The sequence below is a fragment of the Entelurus aequoreus genome, linkage group LG12, assembly GCF_033978785.1.
Source record: "Entelurus aequoreus isolate RoL-2023_Sb linkage group LG12, RoL_Eaeq_v1.1, whole genome shotgun sequence".
Classification (NCBI taxonomy): Eukaryota; Metazoa; Chordata; class Actinopteri; order Syngnathiformes; family Syngnathidae; genus Entelurus; species Entelurus aequoreus.
In genome coordinates this window covers 4912650-4934518 of record NC_084742.1, presented here as the reverse complement: position 1 = coordinate 4934518, position 21869 = coordinate 4912650, and the positions used below count along the sequence as shown (strand labels likewise).

General features: G+C 38.1%; 3 protein-coding genes across 6 annotated transcripts in view; 2 read left to right on the top strand and 1 right to left on the bottom strand.

Moving 5' to 3' along the window:
• cdpf1 (cysteine rich DPF motif domain containing 1) overlaps positions 1-7452 on the top strand; it is a 168920-nt gene extending 161468 nt beyond the window's left edge. Inside the window, exon 8 of one of the 3 annotated variants that reach the window (XR_009827926.1) lies at positions 6765-7452. The gene's annotated coding sequence lies outside the window, so the exon portion shown is untranslated. The remainder of the gene's footprint in view (positions 1-6764) is intronic. The other 2 variants (XR_009827928.1, XR_009827924.1) reach the window with 2 other exon arrangements.
• LOC133662562 (sugar phosphate exchanger 3-like) overlaps positions 1-21869 on the top strand; it is an 86125-nt gene that overhangs the window by 44550 nt on the left and 19706 nt on the right. The window contains 1 exon segment of the mRNA XM_062066677.1: positions 13146-13178. The gene's annotated coding sequence lies outside the window, so the exon portion shown is untranslated.
• The window catches only part of LOC133661355 (DENN domain-containing protein 2A-like), a 47981-nt gene that overhangs the window by 22773 nt on the left and 3339 nt on the right, over positions 1-21869 (bottom strand). Inside the window, exons 2-13 of one of the 2 annotated variants that reach the window (XM_062064511.1) lie at positions 13121-13807; positions 12960-13045; positions 11260-11342; positions 10996-11193; positions 10826-10919; positions 6971-7021; positions 6702-6898; positions 6275-6384; positions 4552-4621; positions 2264-2341; positions 1937-2077; positions 1709-1857 (exon numbers count right to left, since the gene is read on the bottom strand). In XM_062064511.1, the coding sequence (XP_061920495.1) occupies positions 1709-1857; positions 1937-2077; positions 2264-2341; positions 4552-4621; positions 6275-6384; positions 6702-6898; positions 6971-7021; positions 10826-10919; positions 10996-11193; positions 11260-11342; positions 12960-13045; positions 13121-13740 (1877 nt within the window). In that variant the 5' untranslated portion in view covers positions 13741-13807. Of the gene's footprint in view, positions 1-1708; positions 1858-1936; positions 2078-2263; positions 2342-4551; positions 4622-6274; positions 6385-6701; positions 6899-6970; positions 7022-10825; positions 10920-10995; positions 11194-11259; positions 11343-12959; positions 13050-13120; positions 13808-21869 lie in introns of both variants that reach the window. The other variant, XM_062064512.1, reaches the window with a different exon arrangement.

Sequence of the window (21869 nt, the reverse complement as noted above, 5' to 3'; positions counted from 1 at the left end):
CAAAACAAACTAGTCCCCGCCGGCACTCACGCTACCGCTCCCTCTCTTCTCTCGCCCACACACTCACTGACGTCACTCACCTCACGGCCACACACATACGCTACTGTCATAACATTTTCTTTCCAATTCATTAATTAGGCAACTAATTTGAAACTGGTGTGGGTGGCTCTATATATACTAGCCCACTGCAGACACATGCAGAAATCAACAAGGAATCGAAAAGTATTAAATCTGTGACAAAAATAATATCCGCTCTGTCTAAACGATACCGTTTGATCAGCTGCTCGTCATCAAAAAAAAAAAAAAAACATTGTTCCGTTCCCTGAACGTTCGCGCACGTCTCTCTCGCCTCAGTGCCATCCCCTGCTGGCAACTCCTAACCACTTAAGACACCTCTGAAGGTCTCTTAAATATCGTGGAGAGTAGGAGTGATTCTTAGACTTAAGAACGTTGATAAAAAGCTTTTATTCTTAAGTTAGAGATTAGGACTAAATTTCGCAAATTCTCAGGACTTAAGTGTAAAATGGCACTCTAAGAAGCTTGATAAGTACGGCCCCTGGACTACAGACAGGCCAGTCTAGTACCTGCACTCTTTTACTATGAAGCCACGCTGTTGTAACACGTGGCTTGGCATTGTCTTGCTGAAATAAGCAGGGGCGTCCATGATAACGTTGCTTGGATGGCAACATATGTTGCTCCAAAACCTGTATGTACTTTTCAGCATTAATGGCGCCTTCACAGACGTGTAAGTTACCATGCCTTGGGCACTAATACACCCCCATACCATCACACATGCTGGCTTTTCAACTCTGCGCCTACAACAATCCGAATGGTTCTTTTCCTCTTTGGTCCGGAGGGCACGACGTCCACAGTTTCCAAAAACAATTTAAAATGTGGACTCGTCAGACCACAGAACACTTTCCCACTTTGCATGAGTCCATCTTAGATGATCTCGGGCCCAGCGAAGCCGGCGGCGTTTCTGGGTGTTGTTGATAAATGGCTTTCACTTTGCATAGTAGAGTTTTAACTTGCACTTACAAATGTAGCGACAAACTGTAGTTACTGACAGTGGTTTTCTGAAGTGTCCCTGAGCCCATGTGGTGATATCATTTACACACTGATGTCGCTTTTTTTATGCAGTACCGCCTGAGGGATGGAAGGTCCGTAATTACATTGCTTACGTGCAGTGATTTCTCTAGATTCTCTAAACCGTTTGATGATATTACGGAGCGTGGATGGTGAAATCCCTAAATTATTTGCAGTAGCTCGTTGAGAAATGTGGTTCTTAAATTTGCTCACGCATTTGTTCACAAAGTGGTGACCCTCGCCCCATCCTTTGTTTGTGTGTATGACTGAGGATTTACCCAATCATGGCACCCACCTGTTCCCTGTTAGCCTGTTCACCTGTGGGATGTTCCAAATAAGTGTTTGATGAGCATTCCTCAACTTTCTCAGTCTTTTTTTGGCCACTTTGTGGGCTCTGTACCGAGGATGTCGTTGTGGCTTGTACAGCCCTTTGAGACACTTGTGATTTAGGGCTATATAAATAAACATTGATTGATTGATTGATTGACTTTTGTCAGCTTTTTAAAACAAAGTTGGAACGTTAAACATCTTGTCTTTGCAGTCTATTCAATTAAATAGTCAGTTATGTTCTTGGAGGACGTAAGAGCGTTCACCTCTTGACTATTGGGAAATAAGTCCGAACCTTAGTTTGTCAGCAGTGAAGATGACCCTGCGCTCCAGTAGCAGGGAACCAAAAACCCTGAGAAGCAGTCTCAGACTTAGGCAGGAGAAGAGACACTCAAAGTCCACGTGCTCCGAGTGCGAGTCCGACGGTCGGCACAGCTCCATCACCTGAGATCCAAAAGCAGCGAGTCGTAAATTCATCCGCTTCTCGAACAAATATGGCCGCGGGCTCTCTAAGCAAAGTCACCTCAGTGCCACAGCCGGGGAGGAAAGTTTTGATGGTGATGGTTCTGCCCGGAGCCGGACACGGGGCCTCCATGATGGCTCGCATGAACGGCTGCACCAGAGCAGGAGACAGAGCCCGGCGCCTCTCCACTTCAGCCAATACCTGCAGAGCCAGCACACAACAATCCCAAATACACTTTAAGTACGCCCTCTAGTGGCCGTGAGACAAAGATACACATGTGGCTGTCACAGATTTTGCAATCTTCAATCAAATTGTAATTACTATTAAAATTAAAGACAGTTACTACATAAATTATATAATAGAATGCATGTGTAATTAATAGTTTACCTTCGAGAACAGGTTGAAACAGCCAAGACGACTAACAATGCAGTAGACTTCTGGGAGACGCTTTCCTTTCCCACTAGGCTGGAAAAAAAAATCATATATTTGTTTTAATTACTTGTTTAAAGGCCTACTGAAAGCCACTACTAGCGACCACGCAGTCTGATAGTTTATATATCAATGATGAAATCTTAACATTGCAACACATGCCAATACGGCCGGGTTAACTTATAAAGTGACATTCTAAATTTCCCGCGAAACTTCCGGTTGAAAACGTCTATGTATGATGACGTACGCGCGTGACGTTAATGCTTGAAACGGAAGTATTCGGACACCATTAAATCCAATACAAAAAAGCTCTGTTTTCATCGCAAAATTCCACAGTATTCTGGACATCTGTGTTGGTGAATCTTTTGCAATTTGTTTAATGAACAATGGAGACTGCAAAGAAGAAAGCTGTAGGTGGGATCGGTGTATTAGCGGCTGGCTGCAGCAACACAACCAGGAGGACTTTGACTTGGATAGCAGACGCGCTATCCGACACTAGCACGGGTGTTGATGAGCAGATGAGGGCTGGCTGGCGTAGGTGGATAGCTAATGTTTTTAGCATAGCTCTGTGAGGTCCCGTAGCTAAGTTAGCTTCAATGGCGTCGTTAGCAACAGCATTGTTAAGCTTCGCCAGGCTGGAAAGCATTAACCGTGTAGTTACATGTCCATGGTTTAATAGTATTGTTGATTTTCTGTCTATCCTTCCAGTCAGGGGTTTATTTCTTTTGTTTCTATCTGCAGTTAAGCCCGATGCTATCACGTTAGCCCCGTAGCTAAAGTGCTTCGCCGATGTATTGTCGTGGAGATAAAAGTCACTGTGAATGTCCATTTCGCGTTCTCGACTCACATTTTCAAGAGGATATAGTATCCCAGGTGGTTTAAAATACAAATCCGTGATCCACAATAGAAAAAGGAGAGAGTGTGGAATCCAATGAGCCAGCTTGTACCTAAGTTACGGTCAGAGCGGAAAAAGATGCGTCCTGCACTGCACTCTAGTCCTTCACTCTCACGTTCCTCATCCACGAATCTTTCATCCTGGCTCAAATTAATGGGGTAATCGTCGCTTTCTCGGTCCGAATGGCTCTCGCTGCTGGTGTAAACAATGGGGAAATGTGAGCAGCCTTTCAACCTGCGACGTCACAAGGCTTTTTTTGCTCAGCGACCAAAAGTTGAGAACTTTATCGTCGATGTTCTCGACTAAATCCTTTCAGCAAAAATATGGCAATATCGCAAAATGATCAAGTACGACACATAGAATGGATCTGCTATCCCCGTTTGAATAAAAAAAAATCATTTCAGTAGGCACACCTTGTAATTTGGGCACTGGCTAGACACTTGATTAGGTACACCTGCACTTTTAATAACATCCAATAAATGAGCTTTATCGTCGTTACAATAGGGGTGCACAAAAAAATGTATTCACATCCGAATTGCGATTCTAAATCAAATCATGATTTTTTTTAAATCGATTTAAAAATATATATATATATTTTATTTTATAAAAAATCAATTTAAAAAATACTTTTTTAGACTACCTCCGTGCAACCAGAGGGAGCTTTTCCAACCTGTAACCTTGTTTTGAAGAAGTTTTATTATAATTACTGTACCAAATAATACCTTGTGAGAATCGGGTTGAATCCAGAATCGACTCTGATAAACCTCAGAACTCTGTGTGGAATCGTCACGGGCCCAAAGATTCTCAGGCCTAATTATGCTCACTGATTTCAGCAAGGAGAATATTAAAAACACTTAATACAACAGTGCAGTCCTGACTAATATTAACATGTAGTTTCCCTAAACTCCTCCCCCTCCCCCACATGAATACACATTTATACACACACATAATACACATTTATACACACACATAATACACATTTATACACACACATACAACCCATTTATACACACACATAATACACATTTATACACACACATAATACACATTTATACACACACATAATACACATTTATACACACACATAATACACATTTATACACACACATAATACACATTTATACACACACATAATACACATTTATACACACACATAATACACACTTATACACACACATACAACCCATGCACACTTTCCCAGACTCACACACTTCCTGTTTTCCCACAGGGATGTCAACTTTTTTTTTTCTTTCTCACAGTTATTTACTCAGCCGTCATAGCGGTATTTGGCCGCTTCCTGTTCAGTGGCAGCGAACTTATATTTACTCCTTTTTTTTTTTTTTGGATTTACCAGTAAACGTCTGCAGTATCCAAAGCGTCTGCTGCCATCCTCTCCGGTCAATACAAAGGAGAACATTTCACTAGAGGGGACATAAATGAACATTTAAAAACACATTTACATGGTAACTTTACTCACTTTTTAAAATATTCTTGTTATATATATTTTTTAAATTAAACGATGACTCAAATTGTTGTGATGGGACATTGATACAACATTGATTATACATACATGTTTTTTTTAAACAAAGTTGCAAAATAGTTGTAAATTGAGACAACGTTGATGTCTAATGTTGGATCCGTGTTGTTGGTTGGGAAATTTTTGAAGCTTTTCAGGTGGAATTCTTTCCCATTCTTGCTTGATGTACAGCTTAAGTTGTTCAACAGTCCGGGGGTCTCCCTTCTGCTATTTTAGTTGCCACACATTTTCAATGGGAGACAGGTCTGGACTACAGGCAGGCCAGTCTAGTACCTGCACTCTTTTACTATGAAGCCACATTGATGTAACACGTGGCTTGGCATTGTCTTGCTGAAATAAGCAGGGGCGTCCATGAAAAAGACGTTGCTCCAAAACGTGTATGTACCTTTTCAGCATTAATGGTGCCTTCACAGATGTGTAAGTTACCCATGCCTTGGGCACTAATACACCCCCATACCATCACACATGCTGGCTTTTACACTTTGCGCCTAGAACAGTCTGGATGGTTCTTTTCCTCTTTGGTCCGGAGGACACGACGTCCACAGTTTCCAAAAACAATTTGAAATGTGGACTCGTCAGACCACTGAACATTTTTCCACTTTGCTTCAGTCCATCTTAGATGAGGTCGGGGCCAAGCGAAGCCGGCGGTGTTTCTGGGTGTTGTTGATAAATGGCTTTGGCTTCGCATAGTAGAGTTTTAACTTGCCCTTACAGATGTAGTAACAAACTGTAGTTACTGACAGTGGTTTTCTGAAGTGTTCCTGAGCCCATGTGGTGATATCCTTTACACGCTGATGTCAGTTTTTGATGCAGTACACAGGGATCGAAGGTCACGGGCATTCAATATTGGTTTTGGGCAGTGATTTCTCCAGATTCTCTGAACCTTTTGATGATATTACGTACCGTAGATGGTGAAATCCCTAAATTCCTCGCAATAGCTCGTTGAGAAATGTTGTTCTTAAACTGTTCGGCAATTTGCACACGCATTTGTTGACAAAGTGGTGACCTTCGCCCCATCCTTTGTTTGTGAATGACTGAGCATTTCATGGAAGCTGATTTGATACCCAATCATGGCACCCACCTGTTCCCAATTAGCCTGTTCACCTGTGGGATGTTCCCAATAAGTGTTTGATGAGCATTCCTCAACTTTATCAGTCTTTTTTGCCACTTGTGCCAGCTTTTTTGAAACATGTTGCAGGCATCAAATTCCAAATGAGCTAATATTTGCAAAAAATGTTAAGTATCTTGTCTTTGCAGTCAATTCAATTGAATATAAAGTGAAAAGGATTTGCAAATCATTGTATTATGTTTTTATTTACGATTTACACAACGTGACATCTTCACTAGTTTTGGGTTTTGTAGAATATTGGTTGGGAAAAGACCAAAATTCAAAGGTCAAATCAACATCAGAACCCAACATTGATTTAACGTCGTCAAAAAGCGTGTTGCTCCAATGTTATGTTTGAGTTGCTCAATGCCAGGACCTAATTCAACATGTTCTCAACGTTGTTTCAATGTCTTGTGCCAGCTGGGTTACCTTGTGTAGCTCTCCACGGGCTCCCACTCTTTCACATCTGGGAAGCAAAATTTGGGAATAACCCTTAGTTGATCTTCCGTCTCCTTCATCAATTTCATGTTTCGCTCCAACTGCAACAAAGACATTTTTTTTTCCAAAAACACTCCATGAAAAGACAATTTGTTCAATTTTTGGGGCGGTGTAGCTCGGTTGGTAGAGCGGCCGTGCCAGCAACTTGAGGGTTCCAGGTTCGATCCCCGCTTCCGCCATCCTAGTGACTGCCGTTGTGTCCTTGGGCAAGACATTTACCCACCTGTTCCCAGTGCCACCCACACTGCTTTAAATGTCATATTGGGTTTTCACTATGTAAAGCGCTTTGAGTCACTAGAGAAAAAGTGCTATATAAATATAATTCACTTCACTTCAAACCCAATTATTGCCAAATTACCTTCAGTGGGAACTGCTGCGTGACCTGCGGCACATAATGGCCGCCCGCTTTTGACCTCTGCAGCGACACAACCAGGAAGTACTCAAAGAGCTGGCGGTGGTTGTTATCCAGCGAGCCTCTCCCGGCGTCGTACTGGACCTGGGTGTGGCTTGGCCGACTCAGGATGGACTGGACCGAGACCAGACGCTGGCGATGGGCTGGAGGAGAACACACGTGGTCCCTTGAGGAGGACGTCTTCATTGTTAAAACCCTCAAGACTTGTTCTTTACCTTTGGCTCGCTCTTCGAACTCGCTCTCCGAGTCGCTGTTTTCATCGGTTACTGCGGACAAAATAGTCAAACACTAAAAAAAGGGATGCAAAAGGTAGAAATGTACCTCGGAATCGTACTGAATCGTATGAAAACTGGTCATTTTTTCCGTAAGAAATAACGGGAATCCAATTAACTCATTCCAGACACGAACAAATATTAACACAAAACACATTTTATAGATAACGATTATTCGACAGTGATGAATGGAGAGTGGGCAATGACACCACCTTGTAGGTTTTTTTTTCTCAAATTCAATGGTGGTTCTCACCTTCTTTGTCAAAGTGCTGGCACTCGCAACTTTTTTTGACCCCATTGTTGAACACAGAGACTCCAACGCGTAGGATTCTTTGTTTGGGCACAGGATTAGACGGACTTATATGTGGGCAAAGGGACTAGTTTGTTACGTGCAATGTTTGGCCACATGATTATGTAGGGTTGTATGGGACAAATTTAAATAAATGAATAAAGCTTTTAAATAATTTAACTTAAATGTGTCATTAAATAATTATAATTGGAATTAAATACATAAATGTGTCAGTCATTTATTTCATGTAAACGTGCATGTAATTATTTACAACTATTTAATTATTTTTGATATTTAGAATTGCAATTAAATATATAAATGTGTTAAACGTGTCATTAATTTATTTGATATAAAAGTAAATTTAATTATTTAGAACTGTTTAAATATTTTAATAATTATAATTGGAATTAAATACATACATGTCATTCATGTATTTGATGTAAAAGTACATTTAATTATTCAGAACTATTTAAATATTTTAATAATTATAATTGGAATTAAATACATGTCATTCATTTATTGAATGTAAAAGTACATTTAATTACAATCATTTAATTATTTTAATCATAATTGGAGATAAATACATAAATGTGTTAAATGTGTCATTCATTTATTTATTGTAAAAATTAATGTAATTATTTAGAACCGATTAGTTATTTTTAATAATTACAATTGGAATTAAATACATAAATGGGTTGAATGTGTCATTCATTTATTTAATGTAAAAGTACATTTAATTATTTAGAACTATTTAATTATTTTAACGATTACAATTGGAATTAAATACATAGTGTCCATGTATTTATTGTAAAAGTACATTTAATTATTTAGAACTGTTTAATTATTTTGATAATTGGAATTAGAATTAAGTATATAAATGTGTTAAATGTGTCATTCATTTATTTATTGTAAACGTACATTTAATTATTTAGAACTATTTAAATATTTTAATAATTATAATTGGAATTAAATACATGTGTTAAATGTGTCATTCATTTATTGAATGTAAAAGTACATTTAATTACAACCATTTAATTATTTTAATCATTATAATTGGAATTAAATACATAAATGTGTTAAATGTGTCATTCATTTATTTATTGTAAAAATTAATGTAATTATTTAGAACCGATTAGTTATTTTTAATAATTACAATTGGAATTAAATACATAAATGGGTTGAATGTGTCATTCATTTATTTAATGTAAAAGTACATTTAATTATTTAGAACTGTTTAATTATTTTTATGATTACAATTGGAATTAAATCTATAAAGTGTCCATGTATTTATTGTAAAAGTACATTTAATTATTTAGAACTGTTTAATTATTTTAATGATTACAATTGGAATTAAATACATAAATGTGTCCATGTATTTATTGTAAAAGTACATTTATTTAGAACTGTTTAATTATTTTGATAATTGGAATTAGAATTAAGTATATAAATGTGTTAAATGTGTCATTCATTTATTTATTGTAAACGTACATTTAATTATTTAGAACTATTTAAATATTTTAATAATTATAATTGGAATTAAATACATAAATGCGTTAAATGTCATTCATTTATCTATTGTAAAAGTACATTTAATTATTTAGAACTATTAAATGATTTAAATAATTATAATTGGAATTAAATACATACTTGTGTTAAATGTGTCATTCATTTATTTTATGTAAAAGTACATTTAATTATTTATAACTAATTATTTTAATAATTACAATTGGAATTAAATACATAAATGTGTTAAAATGTGTCATTCTTTTATTTAATGTCAAAGTACATTTATTTAGAACTGTTTAATTATTTTAATCATAATTGGAATTAAATACATAAATGTGTTAAATGTGTCATTGTATTTATTGTAAAAGTAAATTAAAATTATTTAGAAATATTTATTTTACAAATTATAATTGGAATTAAATACATAAATGTGTTAAATGTTTCATTAATTTATTTAATGTAAAAGTACATTCAATTATTTAGAACTATATAATTATTCTAATTTTAATTAATTAATCAATTGATCCATTACATTATTTATTTAGCATAATATTGTGAGAGTCCAGTCCATAGTGGATCTAACATAATAGTGTGAGAGTCCAGTCCATAGTGGATCTAACATAATATTGTGAGAGTCCAGTTCATAGTGGATCTAACATAATAGTGTGAGAGTCCAGTCCATAGTGGATCTAACATAATAGTGTGAGAGTCCAGTCCATAGTGGATCTAACATAATAGTGTGAGAGTCCAGTCCATAGTGGATCTAACATAATAGTGTGAGAGTCCAGTCCATAGTGGATCTAACATAATATTGTGAGAGTCCAGTCCATAGTGGATCTAACATAATAGTGTGAGAGTCCAGTCCATAGTGGATCTAACATAATAGTGTGAGAGTCCAGTCCATAGTGGATCTAACATAATAGTGTGAGAGTCCAGTCCATAGTGGATCTAACATAATAGTGTGAGAGTCCAGTCCATAGTGGATCTAACATAATAGTGAGAGTCCAGTCCATAGTGGATCTAACATAATAGTGAGAGTCCAGTCCATAGTGGATCTAACATAATAGTGTGAGAGTCCAGTCCATAGTGGATCTAACATAATAGTGTGAGAGTCCAGTCCATAGTGGATCTAACATAATAGTGAGAGTCCAGTCCATAGTGGATCTAACATAATATTGTGAGAGTCCAGTCCATAGTGGATCTAACATAATAGTGTGAGAGTCCAGTCCATAGTGGATCTAACATAATAGTGAGAGTCCAGTCCATAGTGGATCTAACATAATAGTGTGAGAGTCCAGTCCATAGTGGATCTAACATAATAGCGTGAGAGTCCAGTCCATAGTGGATCTAACATAATATTGTGAGAGTCCAGCCCATAGTGGATCTAACATAATAGTGTGAGAGTCCAGTCCATAGTGGATCTAACATAATAGTGTGAGAGTCCAGTCCATAGTGGATCTAACATAATATTGTGAGAGTCCAGTCCATAGTGGATCTAACATAATAGTGTGAGAGTCCAGTCCATAGTGGATCTAACATAGTGTGAGAGTCCAGTCCATAGTGGATCTAACATAATAGTGTGAGAGTCCAGTCCATAGTGGATCTAACATAATAGTGTGAGAGTCCAGTCCATAGTGGATCTAACATAGTGTGAGAGTCCAGTCCATAGTGGATCTAACATAATAGTGAGAGTCCAGTCCATAGTGGATCTAACATAATAGTGTGATGAGTGCGACTACCCAGGACTAGCTTCGGTGTGCTCAAACAACCACCAGGTGGCGTCTATGAGCAGATAATACTGTATCATCTCTATCTTTCGGACGTATCAGGTCTTATTAGGTCAGCGGTGCATTCTTCATACATCACTCATGCTTGAAGTCAGGGATGAGGCAAAAACTAACCCAGACCCCCCCCCCTGTATGTGGAAACCCGGGCAAAAATACAGCAATTGGGCAAAAACCGAATGCAAAGTGTGCGCACCAAGACGGTCGTACAAATGTCACCTCTCCCTGAGCTCGTCTCAGCATATTGATAAATCCTCCTGAGGTGTTTCTTCCCAATCCGAGCCTCAAAGATGCTGTTGATCCTCAGTACCACCTGTGAGGAAAAATGAAAAATCCCAACATAGATCAGAAAAATAGTGAGTTGAAATGCAACAAAAATAAAACCGTACGGTTGGTGTCCTGCGGCACGAACGGCTGTAGGACTCCCCGGACAGCCAAGGTCCCGGCTCGGGTGGGGCGGACGTGGGGCTGAGCTGGAGTGGAGATGGAACACTGCCGCTACCGTGGGTCTGCTGGGCGGCCCGACGTAGATCCAGCAGCTTGAAGCTCCGACCGGAATTCTGTCTAAAGAAGCCTGGTCTTGAAACCTGAGGACATGATCTGGATCAGACTTTTGGTCCGCGTTCATAGAAGGTCATGAGAAGTGATGCAACCTTGCTTGTGTCCGCACCAGGAGACGACGGCAGAGACTGCTGGGAGCACTGACTCTCCAACTCCATGTCTTCATATGGGCTCTCTGCGAATGGATCGTAATTACACATTCCACGCCAACAGGGGGCAGCAGGGATCATCGATGGCCACAATCGCGCTAATCGAGGAAATGTTAGCTGACGCTTGCGCTCGATCAGATACAAATATTATAACTCCATCTATGTTTCTTATCTATTCAGCTGGGAGATTAGATGGCGCTTCGTAACTTCTCCCCGAGCGAGTTGGAGCTTTTCTCCCTGTCACTCACGCACAAACATGTGACCTGGACAGACGCAGCTGTGACGAGACTATGTTTTATCAAAAGGATGTTGAAAAAGAGGAAGTCCCATATTTGAGGTAATTGTCAGAATAAGTTATCACAAAACTTTGTGTTGCCATGAGGACAAAACCTGTCTTTGATCCTACCAAGAAGAAACTCCACTGTGTAGGATGGGAAGCAACATGGTGTTCTGTTTCTTTGATGTTTTGAGAACTACAAAGCGGAGAGGAAGCAGGGCCCGACTCCCCTCAAGGCGACCTCTTCTTTGAACTCTTTTACGACCTTTTCTTTGAACCGACCTTTTCTTTGAACTGTTTGTAATCGAAGGCGATGGCTGTTTACGACCCCCGTCCCTTAGAAACAGCTGTTGCCGTGTAATCGGGGAAAGTCCAAATAAAAGAGGAGGGCGTACAATCTTTCGTCAGAGCGTGGTGAGACTGCGCAAAGAGTACAGTCCAGACGTCTCTCCTCAATTGAGCCAAATTTAACTCTGTCTCTGTTTAATTCATTGCTTCTTGTCTTGTTTAATAGATGTCATGAGTGTTTGAACCTGACAGTAATGGAAAAAAATGTATAAATAAAATAAATAAAACTACAAACACAAATTTTAAAATGTTTTATTAATTAATTTTAAAAAATGGGGTAATGCTTTAGGAGACATCCAATTCCACATTCATTCAATAATTTTTCATCAAATTAAATTTCATTGAATTTTGATTAACCATGACTGAAAGTTATTTCTGGCTTCTATAATTTAAATTGACTCAATATTTGGGCACAAATTAAATTTCACTGTCAAAATGTCATACAGGGACATTTTGCAAATGCTAGCATTGGTGAAAGAGCAGCACCGTGGAACAGTGGTTAGCGCTCATCCTTCACAGTGAGAAAGTCCTGGGTTCAATTCCAAGGCTAGGGGTCTTTCTGTGTGGAGTCTGCATGTTCTCCCAGTGACTGCGTGGGATCTCTCCGGGTACTCCGGCTTCCTCCCACCTCCAAAGACATGCACCTGGGGATAGGCTGATTGGCAACACTAAAATTGGCCCTGATTTGTTTTACCTTGAATTTCTGGCAACCACAGCGGCCGATATTTTACCGTAAATTATATAGGTTTTTTTCGTAAATAGGTTACCAATTTATTCGTTTTTTTTCATAGTAATTCACCGTAAGCAAAAACTATTACTATTAAATTAACGGATTCGACATCAACATACCGTAAGGTCCTCTACGCTGTGACTGTGTTTTTTCACGGTGAATTCCTGGCAACCACAGCTGCCGGTATTTTACCGGAAATTGTGCAGATTTTTTTTTCACAGTTATGTGTTTTTGTGAGTGAGAGACAGAAAGAAAAGCGCCGACCCTAAGGGTAATGATTGTCTTTACCCAGGATGTCTTCATAGTGATGCTCCTGAGTCAGTGGCACAGGGCGACTATTTGAACTTAGGACCTCCTCACACTCAAGTGGTTTCCTGTCAAAGTGGAAAAAAAGTATTCTTTCCTATGTTTATTACTTTTTGAATTGTACAGATTTGAATTTCACATACCTGTTGTTGTTGTTGTTGGCGCCAGGTGGACGTCTTGAGGATGATTTGGGCAGCGGTGGTAAGTTCCTCTGCTTCCCAAGGACCGGATGCTGGAAGGTGCGTTCCGGTTTAGGGACTGGGTTAACGGGCTCTGTATACACGTTCTCCTGCTGCTGTCCTTCTGGTTTTCCGGAAGACTCCCTCTGGTCTTTCCGTCTGGCTTGCTGGTCTTTTCTCGGTGGGCTGAAGTAGTTCCCCAGCTCTGGGGGAGTTTTCCCGTCACCCATGGCGTCCAGCTTTTTAAAAAGAGTGAAGACCGCTTTCTTCCCCTGGTTGTCATGGGGCGAACACGGTCTTGAATCCCTGAGATGCTCCACACTTTCCTTCAGTTCCTCACTGCCTGTATTGTTTATTTCCAATCTCTCTCTCGCTACACCTTTCCTGACAGTTTCTTTAACCACTCTTCCGCCATTTTCTGTATGGTCCTCACTCTGCTTTTCTGTCGTCTTTGACGGTTCCTTTCCCTCCCAAAGAGAAATCTTGTCCTTAATGTTGCCTCCGATGGATCTGGGGACCTTGTTGGCCACCGAGAGCCCATTCTCATTGCTGCAAGGTTCAAGGGTCAGCCTCCTGTGAGCCATCCGAAGACGTAAAGACGCGTTTGGTGCCCCTTATCTTCTGTCCTTATCTTCTTTGAGGACGCCGCTTCTAAACACATTAAGAACCAGGATCCTCAGACCCCAACGCCTTAACAAAATGTATAGTCTGCAAACAGTACTAACTTTACAAACGTCTTTTGTATAAAGATTGAACACTTTTGGTCGCAGTATTGATCCCTGGGGTGCGCTGCAAGAAAGGCCTATTCACCTGGTGGCCCGAGGGCCACATCCGGCCGGCCAAAGCTTTTCATTTGGCCCGCCAAACAAGGCCCAAATAGGCTTAATCATGAAACCATTTAAACTAGGGTTGTTCTTGCATGCAGTACTCCCGCCACCCAGCAGGGAGCAACAGCGAGGCATATGTGTTACAATGAAGCAGCAGTGGTGTGAGTAGAAGAAGACTACGCATTCAAACCAAAAATAGCACTATCGACCCTAAAAATAATCTAAATAAATCGCGAAAGTCCGACTTTTAACAGCGGCTGGACAACAAAGTATGAATGTATGGAAATTGCTGACTTAGTCTTTTGTACTTGTGGTTGTTTAAAGCTTTAATACAGGGGTGTCAAACTCATTTTAGATCTGGGGCCACATGGAGGAAAATGTACTCCCTAGTGGGCCGCACTGGTAAAATCACGGCACGATAACTTAAAAATAAAGACAACTTCAGATTGTTTTCTTTGTTTAAAAATAGATCAAGCATTTTCTGAAAATGTATACATCATACTGTTGTTTTTTTTACAATAGTATTCTATCTTTATTTGTCATTATTTATATTTTCTGAATAAATTATGTGATAACGTTCATCAGTCAACTCATTGGTGTTAACTTTCAATCTATCCAGATAACAAACGTATATCATGTGGTTTATTTTGTACATATGTAGCATCATCTACAAAGATACAAGGAATTGCTATTGCGACATCCAGTGGACACATTTAGAACAGCAGTTTATTTCATTCAAAAATATCAGGTTAATTTTTATATTTAGCAAACTCATCCCGCGGGCTGGATAAAACCTGTTCCCGGGCCTGATCCGGCCCTCGGGCCGTACGTTTGACACCCTTGCTTTAATACATGTAGCGTTGAATTTGACAAGTACAGGGCGATAACGCGACACATAGGGATGATGTTTGATAAGGAATTATCGAGTTCGAGCCTATTATCGAATCCTCTTATCGAACCGATTCCTTATCGATTCTCTTATGGAGTCCAGATAGGTTGTTGTATATGGAAAAAAACACACAATATTTGGTTTAACAAAAGCTCACTTTTATTATATAATAAAAAAAATAAAATCTAATAAATAAATAAATATTGACTGTTACCCACCTAAAAAATTTAAATAAAATAAATAAATATTGACTGTTGTTACCCAAAGAATATTAAGTGGGATTTTTCAGAGAAACAAATATATAAGGTAACACAAAAACAACCTGTCTCTGTGATCACTATAGGTGTATAAATAATAATATAGTGTTAAATAAAATCAGTCCCTTGGGCACAAAACTGGAAATAATACAGCTCTCCAAAAAGTGCACTTCTGCTGCTATTGGAACATAACTGTTTGTTATGATGCTTTGACATTTTTGCACTTTATTTCTTTATTGAAAGAAAATTCTATGAAGAGAAAAGTTGTTTGCAAATGTGGTTACAATGCTAAAAAATGAAAAGTTAACGCTAAAAAAAGAAATACACTTTATTGAGTTAACATTATTTCTTTATGGGGGAAAAATGTTATGAGCTAGAGAATATAACAACTACACTACCCAGCATGCAACGGGAGTTACGAGCATGCGCGGTAGCCCCGAAAAGTGTTGCATGTTGCCACGCTGTGAAAGTAAACGTCAAGAACTCAGCCAACACGCCTCGTCTGCATTATTTATAATTAGACAGACAACACATCTACAGTGTGATTTTGTTTTGTTTACAAGGAAAGAAAAACAAAAGTTAAAAAAGGGAGATGTGTTGTGTATATATGTATGTGCTGCGGTTGTTTTAAGAACGTTGCGACAGCTGCCGTAAAGGAGGTGAGTTGCTAGCCTGGTTGCTATGTTTCCGGTTGGTCGTAAAAGTGTTGGTCATGTGTTTTACCCTGCTCAAATCTCTCAGTAAAGTTATTCATTGGATTATAGCTTTTGTTTTGAACTTTATTACACCTTGGAGCGCTTTTTCCCGTCCATTGTTTTCCTGCTTTCGCTATCTGCGCCTAATGACTGAGCTACGTGACGTCATTTATTGTGATGTCCCACGGAGCATTTCTGGTCGGGACGGGATTCCACTCTTTTTCTTTACTATAGTGGTCTCGATAACGGGTACCGGTTCTCAAAAAGGGATTCGAGTCCGAGGACTCGGTTCTTTTCTTATCAAACAACCGGGAAAACCGGTTTCGAGTATCATCCCTAGCGACACATTAGTTTAACTGTGATGAGCTACATACATTGAGTGCAATGTAGAGATGCCCGATAATGGCTCTTTTGCCGATATTCCGATATTGTCCAACTCTTAATTACCGATTACGATATCAACCGATACCGATATATACAGTCGTGGAATTAACACATTATTATGGCTAATTTTGTTGTGATGCCCCCCGCTGGATGCATTAAACAATGTAACAAAGTTTTCCAAAATAAATCAACTCAAGTTATGGAAAAAAAAAATGCCAACATGGCACTGCCATATTTATTATTGAAGTCACAAAGTGCTTTTTTTTTTTTAACGTGCCTCAAAACAGCAGCTTGGAATTTAGGGACATGCTCTCCCTGAGAGAGCATGAGGAGGTTGAGGTGGGCGGGGTTGTAGCATCCCGGAAGAGTTAGTGCTGCAAGGGGTTCTAGGTATTAGTTCTGTTGTGTTTATGTTGTGTTACGGTGCGGATGTTCTCCCGAAATGTGTTTGTCATTCTTTTGTTTTTGGTGTGGGTTCACAGTGTGGCGCATATTTGTAACAGTGTTAAAGTTGTTTATACATCTACCCTCAGTGTGACCTGTATGGCTGTTGACCAAGTATGCCTTGCATTCACTTGTGTACGTGTAAAGTCGTAGATATTATGTGATTGGGCCGGCACGCAAAGGCAGTGCCTTTAAGGTTAATTGGCGCTCTGTACTTCTCCCTACATCCGTGTACCACTCCGTACAGCGGCGTTTTAAAAAGTCATACATTTTACTTTTTGAAACCGATACCGATAATTTCCAATATTACATTTTAAAGCATTTATCGGCCGATAATATCGGCAGTCCGATATTATCGGACATCTCTAGTGCAACGTTTGATTCAGATGTTGTTCAATTTCTGTATGCGTAAACATCTGTAGTTAATTGTGTGAATGTATTCACACTAAACCTATTTTATTTATGTAAAATACACAATGGACTTACTTTTGTAATGTTTATTTTATGTTAAAATGTTCATGGCCACAAACCTAAATGAAGGAAGAAGTTTAAAGAAATAAAACCAGTAATTCAAAATAAGGAACATCAATCCTCAACAAAACTTCTGGAGCTTCTGTTTCTTCATGCTGTCAACTGTCTGCGCACGCTGGAAACGAGTTGCGAGGGCAGAATAATGAATTATTGACAGTGTAGTGTGAACGCCGATATGTTTACTTTGCAAATAACTAAATACAGTATTAAATGAATATAACCCGCAGAGGAACTTTCGGACAAAACATCCAAATTTGGATGTCCGGCCCCTGAGAACTTGGGCTCTTGAAACTGTGGCTCAATGAAGATATGTTTAGAGCTGTAGACATGTTTGCCTAGCTTCACATTATGCTTCCTGTTGGCTATTTAAAAAGTTAAAGTACCAATGATTGTCACACACACACACTAGGTGTGGCGAAATTTAGCTTCTTACCCAGTTCAAGACCAACCCTCTAATGCCATACTGTTCTAAGTTGTTAAATACAGTAAAATATTATCGTTATATAACAAACAATTATACAATTCAATAACAATAAACACTGCAGTGTTGAATGCTTATTCTACGTAGGGATCAGTGTTACAAACAAACGGCGTTACATAATAACGGCGTTAGGAACTACTACTACTCGTAATGAGTAGGGGTGTAAAAAATATATATATATTTTTAGATTTAACGCTATTCTTATTTGTAACACTTCTTTATCCATTAAAAATTTGTACAGATTTACTTTAGACAAGAGAAGAGTTGGATACTTCTCTTGTAATTGACTTTATTCAATGTTTAAGAAGCATTTTATCAAATAAAAACAGTTTTATTTTAAGTAATGTAGAAATCAAACATAGCTGTGTGTCTATTTTATAGAGGAATGTAGTTAGAACTGGCATACAATGTTATTAAAAAATATAGATTTTGAATCGAGAATTGTTTTGAATCGAGAATCGAATCGTTACCCTCAAGAATCGAATCGAATCAAATCATGTGGTGGCCAAAAATTCACAACCCTAGTAACGAATAATCTAATTAGTTGACTTTTACTTTTATGTTACAACACCCTTACCGATGTGTTTGATGTACGTGGCATGCTACTTTTGACGTGGTTGTACAGTATGTCAACAAGACAACATCAGAAGCACAGCAAGTTCAATGCAGGAAGTAACTTTTTACCAACGCAAGCAACAACCAGCACCACACTACAATAAAACTTGATATTAAATAGGAAGAGACAACTGTGGAGAGGGGTGTGGTCTGCGGGCCTGCCGCGGAGCGGGGTGTGTAAGGACCGGCCTCGAAGCCAGCGGCAGGTGAGTGGATTGCCCAGCTGGGGATGGTTATCTAATCACCTGTCGCCCTAATTAGCAGCAGCCGGACCGAGACATGTGTTTGGAGTTGGAGAGAGAGAGAGACACACACGTATGAGACAGAGACTGCTGGAAAGCAATTCTGACCTGTATATGACAATAAAAGACGTGCTCAACCCTGTCTACCGGGCTCCCGAGAGAGAGCCCAGGGGAACCCACCACACGCAGAGACACTCACAACATCACACAGCAAACAACATGTAGGCTAGATACACACACTCTCATACACACTACTACGAGGGAATAATGAACAAGAAATCAATGATTGAAATGACAAGCTTGCAATACTTCAGTACCCCGTTTGTGGACAAGGAGACTACAGCCATTGAAGCATATTCAATCTCTTTATGAACTAGCACTAGCACAAGATTCAACAGAGCCGCTGCTAAGCTAACAAACGCAGCTGAGCTAAAATGCAGCTCTGAGCACGCTCTCGCTGACAACACATGTCATTTTGCAACAGGCACCGCCTTTTAAAGGCACACACACACACACTCTGCTCTCATGAAACGTCTCTTAACTGCATATGCCAGAACGCAATTTTTTTTTTTTCTTTAAGTAACGATTGAAGTACTTTTCATAATAATTAATAAACTTTCTTAAAAAGTAATAAGTAATGCAGTAATGAGTAATTTTGTTAGTAATTCAATTACTTTTTTGGGTTAAGTAACCAGCAACTATAATTAATTACTTTTTAAAAGTAATTTTCTGAACACTGGTAAGGATACAGATGTACCTTGGCTTACTGGTTTAATTGGTTCTCGTAACCCAAAATACTTGTATCCCAAATCAATCTTTCCTATTCAAATGAATTGAAATGAATTCAACCCGTGCATGGCCTCTCAAAAACAGCACCATTTTAACATTCAACATGTTTAATGAGACAAACAAACTCCTTGCTAATGAATGAAAAGCAATAGAATGTAGTACAAACAACTACAGTAGTTTCATGAAGTAATGTAATAATAATGTACGAATGACTTTTACAATATCTCATTTGCGCTGCTTCGCCGTCAAACCGTATTGCACTTGTATTTTAAATGAATTGTAATTGCAATTTCAATTTTGTTATGGATTTTTAAGCCTGTGTAATTTTGGATTGTGGATGTTAAATGGGCCATATAAGGACTACAGAGACTACTCTATCCTCCTTCAAAACCGCACTAAAACAACACCTCCAGGCAACTTCAACCCTAAACTAACTTTCTCTGATGATGCAATTGTTGATGACTGAAGTGTTTATACCAGGGGTCACCAACCTTTTTGAAAGCAAGAGCTACTTCTTGGGTAGTGATTAATGCGAAGGGCTACCAGTTTGATACACACTTAAATAAATTGCTAGAAATAGCCAATTTGCTCAATTTACTTTTAACTCTATGTTATTATTAATAATTAATGATATTTACACTTAATTGAACGGTTTAAAAGAGGAAAAAAACACGAAAAAAATGACAATTAAATTTTGAAACAGTTTATCTTCAATTTCGACTCAATCGAGAAAAAGAAGAGAAAAACTAGCTAATTCGAATCTTTTTGAAAAAATGTAAAAAAGAATTTATGGAACATCATCAGTATTTTTTCCTGATTAAGATTAATTTTAGAATTAGGATGACATGTTTTAAATAGGTTAAAATCCAATCTGCACTTTGTTAGAATATATAACAAATTGGACCAAGCTATATTTCTAACAAAGACAAATCATTATTTCTTCTAGATTTTCCAGAACAAAAATTTTAAAAGAAATTCAAAAGACTTTGAAATAAGATTTAAATTTGATTCTACAGATTTTCTAGATTTGCCAGAATAATTTTTTTAAATTTTAATCATAAGTTTGAAGAAATATTTCACAAATATTCTTCGTCGAAAAAACAGAAGCTAAAATAAAGAATTAAATAACAATTTATTTATTATTCTTTGCAATAAAAAAAAATAATTTACTTGAACATTGATTTAAATTGTCAGGAAAGAAGAGGAAGGAATTTGAAAGGTAAAAAGGTATATGTGTTTTAAAATCCTAAAATCATTTTTAAGGTTGTATTTTTTCTCTAAAATTGTCTTTCTGAAAGTTATAAGAAGCAAAGTAAAAAAATTAATGAATTTATTTAAACAAGTGAAGACCAAGTCTTTAAAATATTTTCTTGGATTTTCAAATTCTATTTGAGTTTTGTCTCTCTTAGAATTAAAAATGTCGGAAAAGCGAGACCAGCTTGCTAGTAAATAAATAAAATTTAAAAAATAGAGGCAGCTCACTGGTAAGTGCTGCTATTTGAGCTATTTTTAGAACAGGCCAGCGGGCTACTCATCTGGTCCTTACGGGCTACCTGGTGCCCGCGGGCACCGCGTTGGTGACCCCTGGTTTATACCAACCAATCCTAACCCCCCCTCCATATCCCACAACCCAGACTGTAAATAATGTAAATAATGAATTGTATATACTCTGATGATTATCTTGTGTGATGACTGTATTATGAAAATAGTATATATCTGTATCATGAATCAATTTAAGTGGACCCCGACTTAAACAAGTTGAAAAACTTATTCGGGTGTTACCATTTAGTGGTCAATTGTATGGAATATGTACTTCACTGTGTAATCTACTAATAAAAGTTTCAATCAATCAAAAACAGATGGAAATTAGCATGGTGCTAAATCTGGTGCCATGTAACTGCACATTGTCCTTCAAATAAACAAATACAAATACAAACGCACCATGGAAAAAATGTCTGCCGTTTAGATATTATTTTAACGTTGTTGGCTGGAATTATCGACTTATTCTACTTCTCCAAAAATTATTCTTACAATTGTCGTTTATATAAAGAATTGTGGTCCCGGTATTGATCCCTGGGGTACACCACTACAAGATATATTTAGCACTGTAGACATGTGTTCGCCTCGCTTCCTAGATTGCTTCCTGTTGGTTAAGAAGCTTCTTTCCCAGTTCAAGACTAACCCCCTGATGCCATACCCTTCTAATTTGTTAAATACGATATTAAGGTTAATTGTGTCAAATGCTTTTGTTAGATCCATAAATACTGCAGCTGCACACTGTTTACCATCTACCGCATTGGTAATTTCTAGGGATGTCCGATAATGGCTTTTTGCTGATATCCGATATTCCGATATTGTCCAACTCTTAATTACCGATACCGATATATACAGTCGTGGAATTAACACATTATTATGCCTAATTTGGACAACCAGGTATGATAAAGATAAGGTCCTTTTTAAAAATAATAATAAAATAAGATAAATAAATTAAAAACATTTTCTTGAATAAAAAAGAAAGTAAAACAATATATAAACAGTTACATAGAAACTAGTAATTAA